Here is a 15,535-nt window from a genome sequence, read left to right as displayed (position 1 = left end):
TCGATTTCCTCAGCATAGTGTATTTTTCTGATTAGACATTTTATCCATGAGAAGGATAAACACTGTTCTACTCCAGATTATGGGTGCCTCAATACCAAGGACCCCTTCTGGTATCTGAAACAATTCCATTAAAAAACTGTATAGTTAAATATATTATGTGGACTTCATTTCTGTTTCATATATTATGTTTTCTCATATTTATCCTTTGCATTATTATTTTTCCAGATTTGTAATTTGACTTTCTTTTCGTCATTTCAGAGACAACTGCCTTTTACTACATTTTTTCAGCATACAGATATAATATCCTATTCCAAATTTCCAGTCCTATAAATATACAAGCAGTATAAGCCATTGTGGACTTAAGTTCAGAATCATGAAAATCATCTCAGGAGAACTTAAATTAGAATTTTTAGTCTGATCACTAGTAATTATAAATTATGAAAGATATGTTTATTAAAGGGATTCTTTCAGTATAAAATAATTGGTCACATCATTGAAGGGATTAAGAGTTCACGTTTTATTTTCTTAGATAGAGCCTATCAATAAAATAAAATTTCATTAGTTTATATTTCAATATAAATGAAGACTAAATTTTAAAAATTTAAAAATTTTTATATGGATCATCCAATTAATCATCAAAAATAGTTTTGTCAATTCTCATTTATGACTAAATAATGAGATTTATTATTTAGTCATAAAGAATGTTTGTTACTTAAAAAGGTCATGCTCCTGAATGTTCTCAACACTTCCTCACACAATACTGTTTATATTATTAGCATGATGAATTTGCTCAGCAAATTCTTCTTAAAAATAGTATAAATGTAAATTATTGTGAGTTTCAATAACAAGTCTGAATTAATGACACTTAACTATATATGAGACAAGATTAAAAAAGAGCTGCTTATAAAAGAGTACAATTGTTTTAATATGTTTAGCTAAAGACTGTTTAAAATTCTTGAGAAAAGAGAACGTGTATAATAAATCTTCACTGTTTTCTTTAACTATTTAATTGCCTCTTTTAAAAATCTTTTAAAAGGCATTACATATTTGTTTGTAAAAAATGCAAATGATTTAGATTTACAATATCACACTCCACCACCAACCCACTCCTCTTCCTAAAAGTGTTTTATACTTTGTTAGTCTCTATAGATATGGAAGCTAACTTAGCACCTTACACATAGCAGGCATTTACAATGCCAAATGGATGCAATTCCAATACTTTCATCACATTTTCATCAATCATATGGAATATATGAAGTCGAAAACAATTCTAACAACACACACACAACAAGAATCTCACATTCTCTCATTCAGATTTTCAGGAGCCTCTCAGACCTATAAAATATGCAAAGTTATGAATGGGACGTCTGAAATATCATGAACACTCCACTAAAAGATGCAAATTTCTGTCCTTCAAAAAGAAATTTAAAAGACTCAGGCACCTATTTAAGTAGATCTGTCAATAAATACAGGTTCACCCACAGAGAAAATAAAATTCCCCTATGTTGGGACACTTGCCAACTGTGCACTTCCCTTTCCTATATCTTGTCATGTTTCCCTGGTCCTGTGTAGTGAATGCAGATTCAGTCTGGAGGAGAAAATTGCTCTAACTGCCACATGGGGACTGCCAAGCACTAAAACCATCAAATGATCTACCATTGTTTCCTGCTTAAAGCTGACCCCTACAGGTGAATCTAGGTGTTAGCACTTACTGCTGTGCCCTCAAAGCAGAGAACACTAGCTAACAGGGACACTTCAAGGATTTTGCATAATTCCATTTGGAGTTAGGAGATGAGCAGCAGAATTCTATTACTATAAAAGATTTCAGTAAATACAACTTTTTTTTGCTTCACATTTGGTCAGAAAGTAAGTGAAAATAGAATAACAATAAAAAAGAGAATTTGTTGGGACAACAGTGTTTACTTCAGATCTGTGATAAAGTTGAAGCATACAAGTAATAGAATAAGAGAAAGTGAAATTGTCTTGAAATAAATTTTTCATACAGCTAAGTAGTCAGTTTTTTCTTGTATTACATATTCACAATTTCTGTATCCCAAAGAAACTGGAAATTCCTTGTAAGAAAAATTGTACTTTGTTTTCTTAGCATAATTTTTTTCTAATAGTGATGGAAAACTATTTGAAAATAAAACTATCTGAAACCTCAAAGCTTCTAAAGGTTAAAAAAAAGCTGGGAGATTTATTGTCAGGTTAGCAATTTATTCATTGATAGATACAACCCTTCTAGAAGTAGCTAATTATATTCCTGATGTGTCATTAAAGAGCCAAATTGATAGGAATGTTACAGCCATGATATTGAAACCATATTTATATGAAAATAAATCAAAGTCTGTTCATGGAAATTTTCAGTCATCCTTTAAACAAGAAAATAATCAGCACTTAACAAAGTTTACATTTTTTTTTTATAATAGGGTAATTGTGTAAGTTAGAGTCCAAGGTTGGCAAACCTTTTCTATAAAGATCCAGATAAAATATTTTAGGTGCAGATCACACCTCTTCTCTGCCGTGATCATTCAACTCTGTCATTGTATGCAAAAGCAGACACTGAAAATATATAAATGAATATGTGCCTATGTTCCAATAAAACTTTATTTAAAAAAAAAAAGGGGCATGGGCCATTTACAAAAGTAAGACTATGGGACACAGCTTGCCAATTCCTGAAGTAGATTATATTACTTGAAGTACTATTAAATGGGAAGAGAAAGGACCATCTAATACTTTTACCAGTTTGACATTTCCATGCTCTTTATTGATTCTTTTAACAAAACAAAACAAAACTTAAATTGCATGTAAATCTTACCTGGTTAGGTATCCTCAAAGGGGGCCTGGGACCTCCAGGGTACCGAGGTGACATAAAAGGCTATTGAAATAAAACAGACGAAAAAAAGCAAAAACAAAACAAAAACAAAAAAAGCAGCACAATGTAAAATACAGACTTGAAAAGTAATTACCTACTTAAAAAAATTTAGAACTATACAAAATTATAAATCAACTGACTTCTTTTTTTAGCTACTTTCAGTAGAATAAATGTTTTTAAGAAAAATTACTACCCTACTTTTTATTTTTATAACACTTGAAAACATTAAAGATGACTAAAATAATTATGGGAAATTAAAAAATATATATTCCTATTAAGATAATGCTATCTAACTGGCAAAAAAATGATTAAGAAATTTAGGCACTTCCTTCAGGAGAAGCCTTCCTTATTGGTTACAATATTACACAAGCTAGGTTCTGACTGTATACTTTTGACTGAATTGTCCATTAATTATAGATTATAAGGTTTAAATTTCTTCGCATATTATGGACCTAGCAAATTATGAACAAAATATTTTTAATAAAAGATATAAATTGTCATATTAAAACTCAACTTAATTTATCTTGTTAGATGAATTAGAGGCTCCTAATACATGTTAAAACTATCAGTCCAGAAATTATCTAAAGAATACCCTAAAAGTATCATTTTAGGGATTGTTAAATGTTGTAGAAGAAGGGAATATTTTTTATCACTCAGAGTTGGGCACAACTCAGTTTAGAAGTTTATTTCTAAAATCATTCAAAATTCAATGTTATACTATTTTCTTCTAGAACCAATAGGAAATTATCACAGTATAATTTTGTTCAATTACATCTGAATTTATAATTTACTAAAATATAAGATTATTCCTTACATGTAATATAAGGAGAGCTTCAACTCTAAAGAGCTGAATATTAAGTAAACAATTAAGAATGGATTAGCATAAATTATCAATTTAATACATAACACATGAAGAAAGGCTTGAGAAAGCCAAACTTATTAAGCTTTACAGAATTAAATACAAACATTTTTAGAAATTAGGCCTACAGTTCTTGGCTACGCATGCTTTCCAGAACTACTTTAAAAGCAGTATCTGAAAAATAAAGTCCTAATAAATTTATGCTATATAGATTTTTTTCTACAATATCTTTTTGAGGGTCTGACAAATCAAGAAGAACTTTAATAAATTAAGCAAGCAATTTTACTTTCTTTCTCCCTGTGCTCTTATACAGTTAATGTGTTCATTTTATATGGTTAGAAACAATGGATTGTTCATCAGGTAATTTTGTCACCTCCAGCTGATAAAACCTAAGTGGATTTTCCAATTTTAATAACGATTTAAAAAAACTGTTCAGTTTTCAGATATTTGATCAAAGTTTTTTAAAAAATGATTTCTGAAATTCTAAATCAGATTACTTAACTATATAAACTACCAACCAGAAACTTATCCCAGTATTGACATTCCCTCTGCTATTTTCCCTCTCCTTTCTAAATTTCCTGATGTATTTGTGAAACTGTCTTCCTAATTATGGACTCATTTTTTAAAAAAGTGATAAATGTTTTGTCATTGGTTTTGGAATTGTTGCGTTTCTTTCACAATGTTATATTTTATGACATTCATTTATCCAAAATAGGATATAAATTTAGTTTTTGAAACATGGAGAAATAAAAACAGGTTACTAATAAGTTCTGTTTATAATAAAATCACTTTAAAGTGCAATATAAGGATAGAAATTTAAAATATAATTGAATACCAAATGCTGAGATAAATATTGAGAAATGCCTTACCAGAGATGTGCATGTTCAACCAAAAGTAAAAATCATGTTACATACTAATTGAATCTATGGCACTGTGAATTAATGTATTTTGATGGGGCTGTCTCCACCCTCCTACCTGACTGTGAGTCCCATCAAGGGGAGGAAGGGCTGTATATGTGGTGGATGTGAGCCTGCAGGCCACATCCTACAGAATAAGACTGGGAGAGAGAAAGTCTCAAATTTTAAGCCAATTTCTTTCTTCTATGTCCTCTTCCAAGAAGCATGAAAGTAAATTTTTAGGTAAAAAAAAAAACAAAAAATAATGAAAACCACTTGTAAACATTAATCTATAGCTATACAATTAAAGTGTAAAAATGACAAAATCCTAATTAATTTAGATAAAAACCTACTCATTTTCTTTAAAATATTCACAATGCTATGGTTAAATCATTTTTAATTAAAAACTATTGCTGCAATAACACTAATATAGTGATTATATCCTAACCTTAAATTATACAGATAACCACCTAAATCTTCAATTACGTACTTCATCAGTTTGTGTAGAGATAGCATCAGAACCTAAAAGAGTTTGCATCCTAGCAACCAAGAATATTCTGAACTAATATCTGTACTTCCTAATTCAAATGTCAATTTGCTTTCAAATATAACTCAATATATATTTTTTTAAAGTTTATGCTAACAGTTATAATCTGCCCCAAAGATTATGAACTCAAAATATACTGACAGACATATCATACTCCCTTACATTAGCAACCTGGCAAAAACAGGGTCTACAAGAGTTCTTGGACTTTAAAGTATGCTTACTCTTTATATTTGGGGCAATGTTTTTTTTTAAAAAAAAATAGTTTGGTCATCTATATATTTGCCTGAAGGAGATATTATGGCCTTCATCTTGACAATGTTATTTATAGTATGTATAGAAAGGATATCTGAGTGGCAGTTGAGGGCCTGGATTCTAGTTTTCGTACACTACTGATTAGCAGAGTGGTTTCAGATAATAACATTTCACAGCTTTAATTTTCTAAAGTCTTTTTTAAAATTAAAAAATAAAAACCCATGTTTTTGTGTTAATGATTTTCAGCATTATCTTTAAGCATAAATAGAAGTATATTGCAGATAGCTATATATATATTTGTACTGTGTGTGAACTAGGGATAATGATACATGCAAATGCCCTAAAGGTGCAGTAATTGCCTTAAGGCACAAATCATCTTCATCAAGGAGCTAGAGAAAATTATTTCTATGCTGTCCAGAAAAAAAGAGAACAGTTTAAAGAAGAAATCCTCTAACAAACAAAGATGCCCTTTGTTCAGATTAAAGGTCAAATGGGAAAATAAAAAAGCTGCACCATTCATTACAAATTATATTTATTAGTCATTATATTTATTAGAGTCATTCATTCAACAAATATTAAACACCTACAAAGGCACTGTTCTAGGTGACTGGGTATGTAACATGTAAGCAGATGAAGATTGCTGCTCTGTGCTTAGGATGCTTCAAAGTTTACAGTCTTGCAATTAAAAGAGAAACAATTTTCCAGAAAAACTGTTTTCTAAGAAAGAGAATGTTCTCCTCACCAAATGGTATCACTGAAAACCCAAATAAAAGAATATTTCAGTCTGTGCCTTTGCTCAGAAGTCATATTACATCATCCCTATTTGATAAAACATGTAGTGCTAAGAATGACTGAAAAAATTAAGGTTTTGCTTTTGCAGAACTCCCAGGACAAGGTTCTTTATAAGATAAACTGAGTAGCACGGTTAGGACACTGACATATGAGAACTATATTACAGGTATGAATTCTCATTTCTATATGTTTTACTTATTTGCACAGAAAAAATAGAATAACCCAAAGTGGAAAGAATAAAATATACATACAAAGCCAGAAAAAAAAAAAAATTTGGTGCCTAAGTAAAAGGTGAAAAAAATACTCTAGTAGAAAGTAGAAATACAAACCAAATGTTCAGCTCATTTCTCCCAAATCATCTTTTAGAGAAAAGGTAATACCATTTAGAATCATATTTTATTTCAGAATGAATGCCATTACATTTTAAGGATAACTGTTTTCTATCCTATCAAGAATTATTCAGGGAATATTAAACTTCTTTCCTAAAATATTTTTTTCTTTATTCCTTGTCTTTTCTGCTAGTGGAACATAGCACTTTTCCTCTTCTTATTTGCTCTTTCAGAAGCATTTACTGTTGTATCTCCATTTTCCAAGAATTAAAAAGAACCAACTCTTTCCCTTTCCTTATATTAATTGAAGGTAAACTGTCCAATCCAATTCCTTCCTTCTCTGAAGGTCCCAGACCCCTCAATGGAAATATTTAAATATAAATTGCTAGTACTGAAATTCCAGATGAGATGAACTGTGAGTTCAAACTTCTGTTTATGATGCATACAATTAAACTGGACATCGTAAATGACACATTATTCAAGTGTTGTTGATATTTTCTAAAAATATAGAAATATGATTCAAAATATTCTCTTTTCCTTGAGATTCTTCTATACTCTTCTTTCTCTGCCAAGTAAAATTCAACTAATCCCAAGGGTCAGTTTAAATGCCACTTTCATTTTAAAGAATCCCTGTAGCCTCCTTCTCTACACCCTTAGCACTTTATTCTACCATTACCAGAGAGGATTTAACATGCTACAGTATAATGAAATGTGTGTTTGTATTACTGGAATGTGAAATACAGGAGGACATGGCCTAGATGACATATATTTTTGGATCCTCCAAGTCTAATATATGGTCTGGTATATATTAGACACTCAGAAGAATTTGCTGATCCAATTGAATGAAAAACTTACGAATTTTGGGGTTTGATGGAAAAATGTAGAGGAAAAGGCAAAACACTTCCATTGTTCTTACTCATATTTTGTAGAACAGAAAACTTACTTTTGCATCATCAACTTTAGATTGTCAGTGTCAATGAAGCAGAATTATGCTATGCATAAAACAAGGAAATTATAACTATTTTTATATTCATATTTTTGTCACGATGGTGCTTTTGATAATCTAGAATTTAATACTTCAAGCCAAATGATGAAACTATAGCAAAAGGATATAACTTTAGAGGAAGAGAATCATGCCCTCTTTTTAAGAAAACTTTTACATACATTTTGCCAAAACAATTAAACATTTATTTTGTGGATTATCATTTTGTTTTTTTCATTGTATAAGTGACTATAATGGTTTTTTTTCCCATTGCATAAGTATTCCAAGCTTTAAAGGATAAGATAAAATTGGGTATACATTCAAACATTTTCTGTCTACTTTTTAGGCTTATCTAGCTTCTCTGAGGAAGAGCAGAAGTACTTGATGAACTTGATTTGAGCAGATTAAATTTTTCCCATTCACTTCTGTGAGATCATAAATTATGATTTTTTATTTTAAATTAAAATATAATTGAAAATATTCTTCTCAGGGATAATACTCCTTAGGCTTAACATCTGAGGCCCTCCACAATTCAATCTCTAACCATCTTTAAATCTGTTCCCACTATTTTTCTTCAGTATGTTTTAATTATGCAGACAAATTAGACTGCTCACCATTTCCCCCAATTATCAGTTCTCAGCTTTCTGTCCTTGAGATCAGATTAACAGTTTCTTTTGCTATAGTGTCCTTCCTTCCATTTCTATAGGTTCTTTTATAACCTCTCTTCAAATGACACTTTCCAGATTTTAACTTTTCTGATAGTTATGTATAACAATACCTTATTGTTAGAGAGTATAGTTATAGAGTATATAGCTGTGTTACTAGAGTATAAGCTCCTTATGGTCAGGTCCTAAAGGTTTACACATCTTTGAATCTGCAACAGCTCCTAGTGCAGTGCCTTGCAGAAGGTAGATGCTCCATAAATGATACTGAATAAATGAGTCTTCAAATAATTCACATAAGTGTAAAAGCCCTCATTTATTACAAGTGGCAGAGAGTAAAATCCTAAATAAAATTACTTAGTAAAATAAAGAAAAAAATGTCACCCAATAAAGAAAATGCTATAATTGCCTAAAATTCTTCAAAGAAGTTCTATTATGACCAATAGGACCCTTCTAAATCCGATGGTAATTTAAAAATAATTAGAAAAGAAGTCAAACAGACATTGAGAAGAAGTCAAACAGACAATGAGAATGTCTGATTTCTGATTGCTGAGAAAAAATATATATATGTAAGTTTCTGAAATAATATGATGATTTTAGAAAATGTTAAATATGGCGGGATGTAACTATATGTTCATAGTCCTGGAAAGGTAATAAAAATACGTTCATTATAAGATTTAACCAAAAGCATAAACATTCTTTTAAAAATTAAATACTACTTTTTACTCATTGTGCCCATTTTTTAGTTAACTCAGTTCTCTTTAATGTTCATGATTTTCTAGAAAAAGATTTCTATATTTTGTTATTCTCCATTTTAATTAGAAGTAAATCTATTTTTGCTTCAGTTTGTTAACTTTCTTGAAGTCATGTGCTATCAATGGTAAATAATATTTAGAAGATTTTTGAAAGATTATTACAGTGTTATAACTTGCTTATTTCATTTCAGCTATCTTTGATATGGAATCTTTCACATTTACATATTTTTGTTTTGAAAGTTCCAAGAGATACTTCATGAGTTTTCTTAAGAAAAGTAATGAAGCATAAATTATAAATGAAATGAATTTTGTCAAAGTTATTTTACAACCCATATATCTTAATTTGTTTAGTTTCTTTTCTTTTTTTCATAAATAACTCCACCAGATATTATTGACACCCCAGAGGATAAAGCACTATTGATTAACCCATTTTAATTCCAACTAGTACTAAACTAATTTAGAGCACAAAATGACATACTTCTATTGGCATATTTTGCTGATAAGCCTAAATATGTAGTTTATCTTCCACACAGCTCAGATATTCTATCATCATCAACACTTAAATTAAAATAATACATAAAATAACTATAAAGTAATAACAATTCCAGTTTCCTGGATGTACCTGGGCAAAACTAACCCAAGAGATCACAGAGTTATAAGCAGTCTGATATACATTTAGTCTGAGTATCAAAATTGGTCACTCTCATTACAGAGCTCTCAAGAAGATGAGACTATTTCTCAAGCTTTTATTACCATATAGTCATTAGATATTGGTATATGGCAATAGAGTTCTGGATTGTGAATGGGGTTTATGCTGTCTGCTGGTCCAATAAATTATAAAAGTTTGAATAACATTCTAAAAAAACCTTTTATTTATTTATTTATTTTTCGCATGGGCAGGCACCAGGAATTGAACCCAGGTCTCCGGCCTGGCCGGCAAGAATTCTGGCACTGAGCCACCATTGTCCTACCCACTAAAAAACTTTTAAAAATTTGTTTTACTTTATATTCAGCAATATACACAGATACATTTTTTTTTTAGTGTCTGTAAGACAAGTTACTGGAGTTCTACAAAGCTGAATTTGGTATCAGTACTGTTTCCCACTTAGTGATCTAAGTAACAAGGACAGATCAACCCACCTTAAAACAATAGTACAGGTATGAAAATAAAAACTTGGGATTTATAACTTAGAGTATTAGGCTGACTCAATAAAAACAGAAGTTAAAACTTTAAGTAATTTTTAAAAAAACACCCTTTTCATTAAAGAAAATTTTCTCACTTTTTCTTCTTTTATATTCACATCTGGATATAATTTGTTCTAGATGAGAGTACTGGGGAGATATGTACTTTAATTTACTTAAATGTGCCACTGCAAAAAAAAAAGGCCATTTTTTTCTTACCCTTCTGATATCTTGATATGCTAGAAAAGTTGCAACTGATTAAGGAGCAGTCCTTTTAAATTCACATGCAGAATAATGGCATATGTTAATGAAGCTCATCTTTGGGTGTGGTCTGCAGATACAGTGGCTGATTATATATATTTTCGCTTTCCTTAGAAATGAAATGCTGATCCCATATTCATTTGGTTACTTACTTACAGAGTCTATACTTAAAGCTACTCAATTCATGTCTGAACTGTATAATAAGTCTTTCTACATTACAGATTTTTAAGGAAATCATTAGTATACCAACAAGCTTGTTTCGAAACTAAAATTTACTAATTTAACTATTTCTTAAAAGTATAAATATAAGCAAGATGAGAGAATCCAAACTGTACTAAGTTATTTCTGCACCTCCAATTTAAAATATTCGTTTTGAAATACATGTGCCCTAAAGTACATGTACACAGTAAAATAGATACATATAAATTCAAGTGGAAAAAAATTTACGGATTCCAAAGGTATTTGTAATATCAGAGAACCATTTATAGAATATAAAAATGACCTAAAACAGGTAGTATTCTTGTTTCTAGGCATTCTAAGTAATTAATTCCATTTTACTCTTTCTTGATAAGTATCCTCGTATACACAAAAGGCATCTGAATTGCTCTATTCCCTGATATTAGTTTTTACACTTAAGACCAATACCTGATGACTAAGGAGAATGGATGATATCTGACGTATCCTATATTCTCTTCCCATAGTTGCCAGCAGAATTGTCGTCTTTGTTTCCCTCAGGACAGAGCAGTTTATAATAGCCAACACTTCAAGCCCAGCAACATTTCTTTATCCCCTTCTCCCTCTAGCTACTGGCTCATTTTCCACTTTTCCTTTAGAAGAGGTTTTGCTCTTCCCAACTTCTCTCTTTCCAGTTTATCCTGAACCCACTGTTATTAAGCTTTCACCCCTACTGAAACTGACCTTACCAAAGCCACAATGACCTCCTTGTGAAATCCAATGGTCAGTTAGTCCTCAACCATCAGTAGCATTTGACACAACGGATCACTCTTTTCCTTGAAACATTTTCTTTATTTGGCTTCCAGGATACCACATTGCTGGATTTCTTCCAATCCCATGGGCTGCTGCTTTTAATTCTACATTATGGTTACCTCCTCATCTCTCTGACTTATCATTAGAGTGCCCAAGAATTGGTCAGTGTCATCTACACTGATTATTTTGATAATGTCATCCAGGCTCATAGCTTCAAATACTACCCATATACTAATAACTCTGAAAAATCGCTATTCTGGGCCTCACAGCTAAAACTGCCAATTCTGGTATCTTGCCCCTTACTCAACGTGTCTTGAATATCTGATAGCCATCTCAATCTTAATAGGTTCAAAACTAAGGTTCTAATATTCTCTCTATTCTTCCTCTTGAAATTTTACCTACCTTCATAAATATCAACTCTATTTTTTCAAGTTAAATAGGCCAAGAACCTTGTAGTCATCCCCTATTGGTCTATTTCTCTCATAATACATATCCATCTGTTGGCTCTGGCTTCAAAATACACTGAGAATCCAACCACTTCTTACCCCTGCTATCACCTCATCTAGGCCATAATAATTTCTTGCCAAAGTTTGTGCAATAGCATTCCAACTGGTCTCCTTGTTTCTACCCTTCTCTCTTACGGACTATTCTCAACAGAGCAGCCAGAATGACTCTTAAGAGTCTCCACTCAGAGAAAAAAATCAAAGTCCCTACAGTGACTTATAGGTTCTTATTGACCTGGCCTTCTGTTACCTACGATTTCATATCCAACCATTCTCCCCAACTGACCCTCCATTTCAGCTACTCAGATATGTCACTGCCTCTTGGAAAAGCCAGCAATGATTTGTACTCAAGGCACTGTAATTGTTTGTTCCTCAGCTTAGAACGCTCTTGTCCTTGATATCTGCATGACTTGTTCCTCACTTTCTTCATGCCTTTATCCAAATGGCATCTTCTCAATGAATCTTTTTGACCACCCTATAAAAACTTCATCAACACTGCCTATTTTCTGCTTCATTTTTTCTCCCTAGACCTTATCACTGTCTAATATATGGTATTTTTTAAAATAACTGTTTATTTTGTTTGCTGACTGTCTCCTTAGTAGCCTCTGTGTTCTATGAATGACAGGATTTCTATTTATCTTACTCACTGCAGTAACCCTAGCATGGGGGTTATGGTGGTTTGCACCCACGTGCCCCAGAAAAATATGCTCTTAAACTTAATCCATTCCAATAGGTGTGAACCCATTGTTAAGTAGGACCTTTTGATGAGGTTCCTTTAGTTAAGGTGTGGCCCAACTCATTTGGGATGGGTCTTAAACCTATTACTGGAGATCTTTATAAGCAGAATGAAATTCAGAGAGAGAAAAAAAGCCAGAGGGAGCAGCCAGAAGCTGAAAGTCAGTAGAACCTGGAAGAGAATGGAGAAGTCAGGAGAGTCCGCCATGTGCATTCACATGTGACAGAGGATCACAGGACCAAGATCACTGGAGTCAGCCTCAGAATACCAGTCTTTGTGAAGAAAGCATTGCCTTGATGATGCCTTGATTTGGACTTCTCCAAGCATCAAAACCATGAGACAATAAATTCCCAATGTTTTAGCCAACCCATTGCATGATATTTGCTTGAACAGCCAAGGAAACTAAAACAGGAGCAATACATATTTGTTGCTGAATGTCACTGGCAATCTTAGCCAATGGTTTTCAAGCTTTAGTTTGTAAGAATAATATTTATATTGGACAGGCAACGGGGGCTCAGTGGCAGAATTCTCGTTTGCCATGCCAGAGACCTGGGTTTGATTCCCAGAGCCTGACCATGCCAAAAAAAAAAAAAAAAAAAGAACAGCGTGTTAAACAAACAAAGGCTCTCAAGCCCCTCCCCCACTTCCAAAGAATTCTGATAAACTAGAAGGGGGTGACTCCCAGGATTCTCACATCAGTGTCAAGAGAACACACTGTTCTTAGTCCTTACCCTTCGGATCTCTTATAGGCTATCTAGTGGTGGTCATTTTCATATACAACAAATTATACTTGGTGGGCCAAATCTGGCCTGATGCCTGTTTTTTTTTTTTTTTTTTTGTATTTTTTTATTGTGAAATATAACAAATATACAAAAAAGTGATAAATTTCAAAGTACATTTTAACAAGTAGTTATAGAATAAATTTCAAAGTGTGTTATGGGTTACAGTACCACACTTTCAGGAGTTTCCTTTTAGCTACTCTTTTACACTGGAGAATAAAATAAAAGGAAATATCAATATATTGATTCAGTAGTCATACTCATTTGGTCAATCCTATCTAGGAACCATCTGAAGGTTTTAGGTTTCTGAAAAATAAACTTAGTGAAATTTTTACAGTCTCAAATAGAGCCCTGGGTATTCTTTAGGGTTTACAGGAATACTGTTGGTTGGGGCTTGGCATACCATGGCAATTAGCAATATCTCGATGAAGCTTGCATAAGAGTAACTTCCAGAATAGCCTCTTAACTCTATTTGAAATCGCTTAGCAGCTGATACCATACTTTGTAACATTTCTTTTCCCTCTTTGGTCAGGTAGGCATTGTCAATTCCATAGTGCCAAGGCCAGACTCATCCCTGGGAGTTATGTCCCACGTTGCCAGGGAGACTTATACCTTTGAATGTCATGCCCCACATGGGGGTGGGTAATGATTTTACTTGCAAAAGTTGGACTTAGAGAAGAGAAGCCACATCTGAGCCAACAAAAGAGGTTCTCTGGAAGTAACTCTTAGGCATAATTACAGGTAGGCTTCCTGCTGCCTGTTTTTGTAAATAAAATTTTATTGGAACATAGTCATGCTTTTAGCGCATATATTGTCTATGGCTGTTTTCACACTTTAAAAACAGAAATGAGTAGTTGTAACAAAGACCAGGTAACCTGCAAAGCCTAAAATATTTAAACTATCTGGTCTTTTATTTATAGAAGAAGCTTTTTGACCCCAACATAGAACATAAGACAAATTATTCTTGAACACCACCTAGTGACAAGGTTATTTAAAAAAAGAAGAAAAAAAAAAACTGAAGGCATACTAATGTATAGCCAAGATAAATCTGTCCCATATAGGGAACTTAAAATAAATGTAACAACCTGTTTCTTACCTTTAATTCTCCAAAGAATGGTAAAGATTTTTGTTTCTGTAACCAACATTAATAAAAATGCAAAGTTGTATAATAAACAGCCTTTGCATGTTTGCAATTTGCTATATAAAAATGCTTTTGTAAGGGATTTTAGTAAAGGCTATAGCACTCTAGAAAAAATTTTCAATAATATATTTTTAAAAGGAAAAACTATGTTTAATTTATCTGAAAAATAGCTAAACTCTTACCACAAATGTGATTTAAAATATCATATTACATTGTTTCATACTAAATATCTTGACATCTTTGATTTGCATGAGTAACATGAAAGTGAAAGGAAAACCAAATACTAGGCTGTTATTGTCAAACTAACTTTTTTCCTAAATACTCATTTTGACAAACAAACAAAAAAAGTAAGATTTCTGACAAGCAATTGTTCTATTCTATCCTAATTGGAAAACCCAAGTAGAGACTGAACACCTACACTTCTTTCTTTGCTCTTTGTCCAACTAGTCACTGCTGAAGGGTTTTTAGGTGTTTGAAACTACAATTAAAAAAAAAAAAAGCTTATTTAGTTATTACTCAAGCTGAGCAGTTTTAATTTGTTCTAATAGATGAGGCCAGAAAAACTATTACCACAACGGCAGGATAGCATTATCAAAGCCAGCAGCTGTTAGGCACCTTTATTTTTTAGGCTGCTTTTATCTTTTTGCTAAGGGAAGACTGGGAACAATTTTCCTATATTTAGAATTTCTGTCCTTTAAAATTTTTAAATTACATTTTTAAGAAAATTAAACCTAATTTTTCTTTCTTGAACTTACTAAAATGAGCAATCTCTCCCCTCCCATTCTTGATATCCAAATCTTGGAATATTTAATCCTGAGATTTACCTGAGTGTTTAAACTATGTATATGGATAACATTAGATAATATAGTTGACTTAGTCAATTCTGCTTGAGATTTTCATTACAATACTTACTCAAACCCAAGAAAGGATATGATAACTAATTTTTTGGTTCATTATCTAAGATCAAAGACAACATCTAACCTTTTAGAAAGAAGGG

At 32.0% G+C, this 15,535-nt stretch overlaps 1 protein-coding gene across 19 annotated transcripts in view; it reads right to left on the bottom strand.

Annotated features, from left to right (window-relative positions):
* The window catches only part of SSBP2 (single stranded DNA binding protein 2), a 345,880-nt gene that overhangs the window by 66,036 nt on the left and 264,309 nt on the right, over window positions 1-15,535 (bottom strand). For 16 of the 19 annotated variants that reach the window (XM_077139285.1, XM_077139283.1, XM_077139269.1 and 13 more), the window contains one exon: window positions 2,819-2,878. The exons of 2 other annotated variants lie outside the window; for them this stretch is intronic. In XM_077139285.1, the coding sequence (XP_076995400.1) occupies window positions 2,819-2,878 (60 nt within the window). Of the gene's footprint in view, window positions 1-2,818; window positions 2,879-4,709; window positions 5,022-15,535 lie in introns of those variants that run through there. One more of the 19 variants, XM_077139284.1, reaches the window with a different exon arrangement.

The sequence above is a fragment of the Tamandua tetradactyla genome, chromosome 21, assembly GCF_023851605.1.
Source record: "Tamandua tetradactyla isolate mTamTet1 chromosome 21, mTamTet1.pri, whole genome shotgun sequence".
NCBI classification, from domain to species: domain Eukaryota; kingdom Metazoa; phylum Chordata; class Mammalia; order Pilosa; family Myrmecophagidae; genus Tamandua; species Tamandua tetradactyla.
Note: the sequence above shows the minus strand (reverse complement) of the source record. Positions and strands in the feature narration are given on the sequence as shown.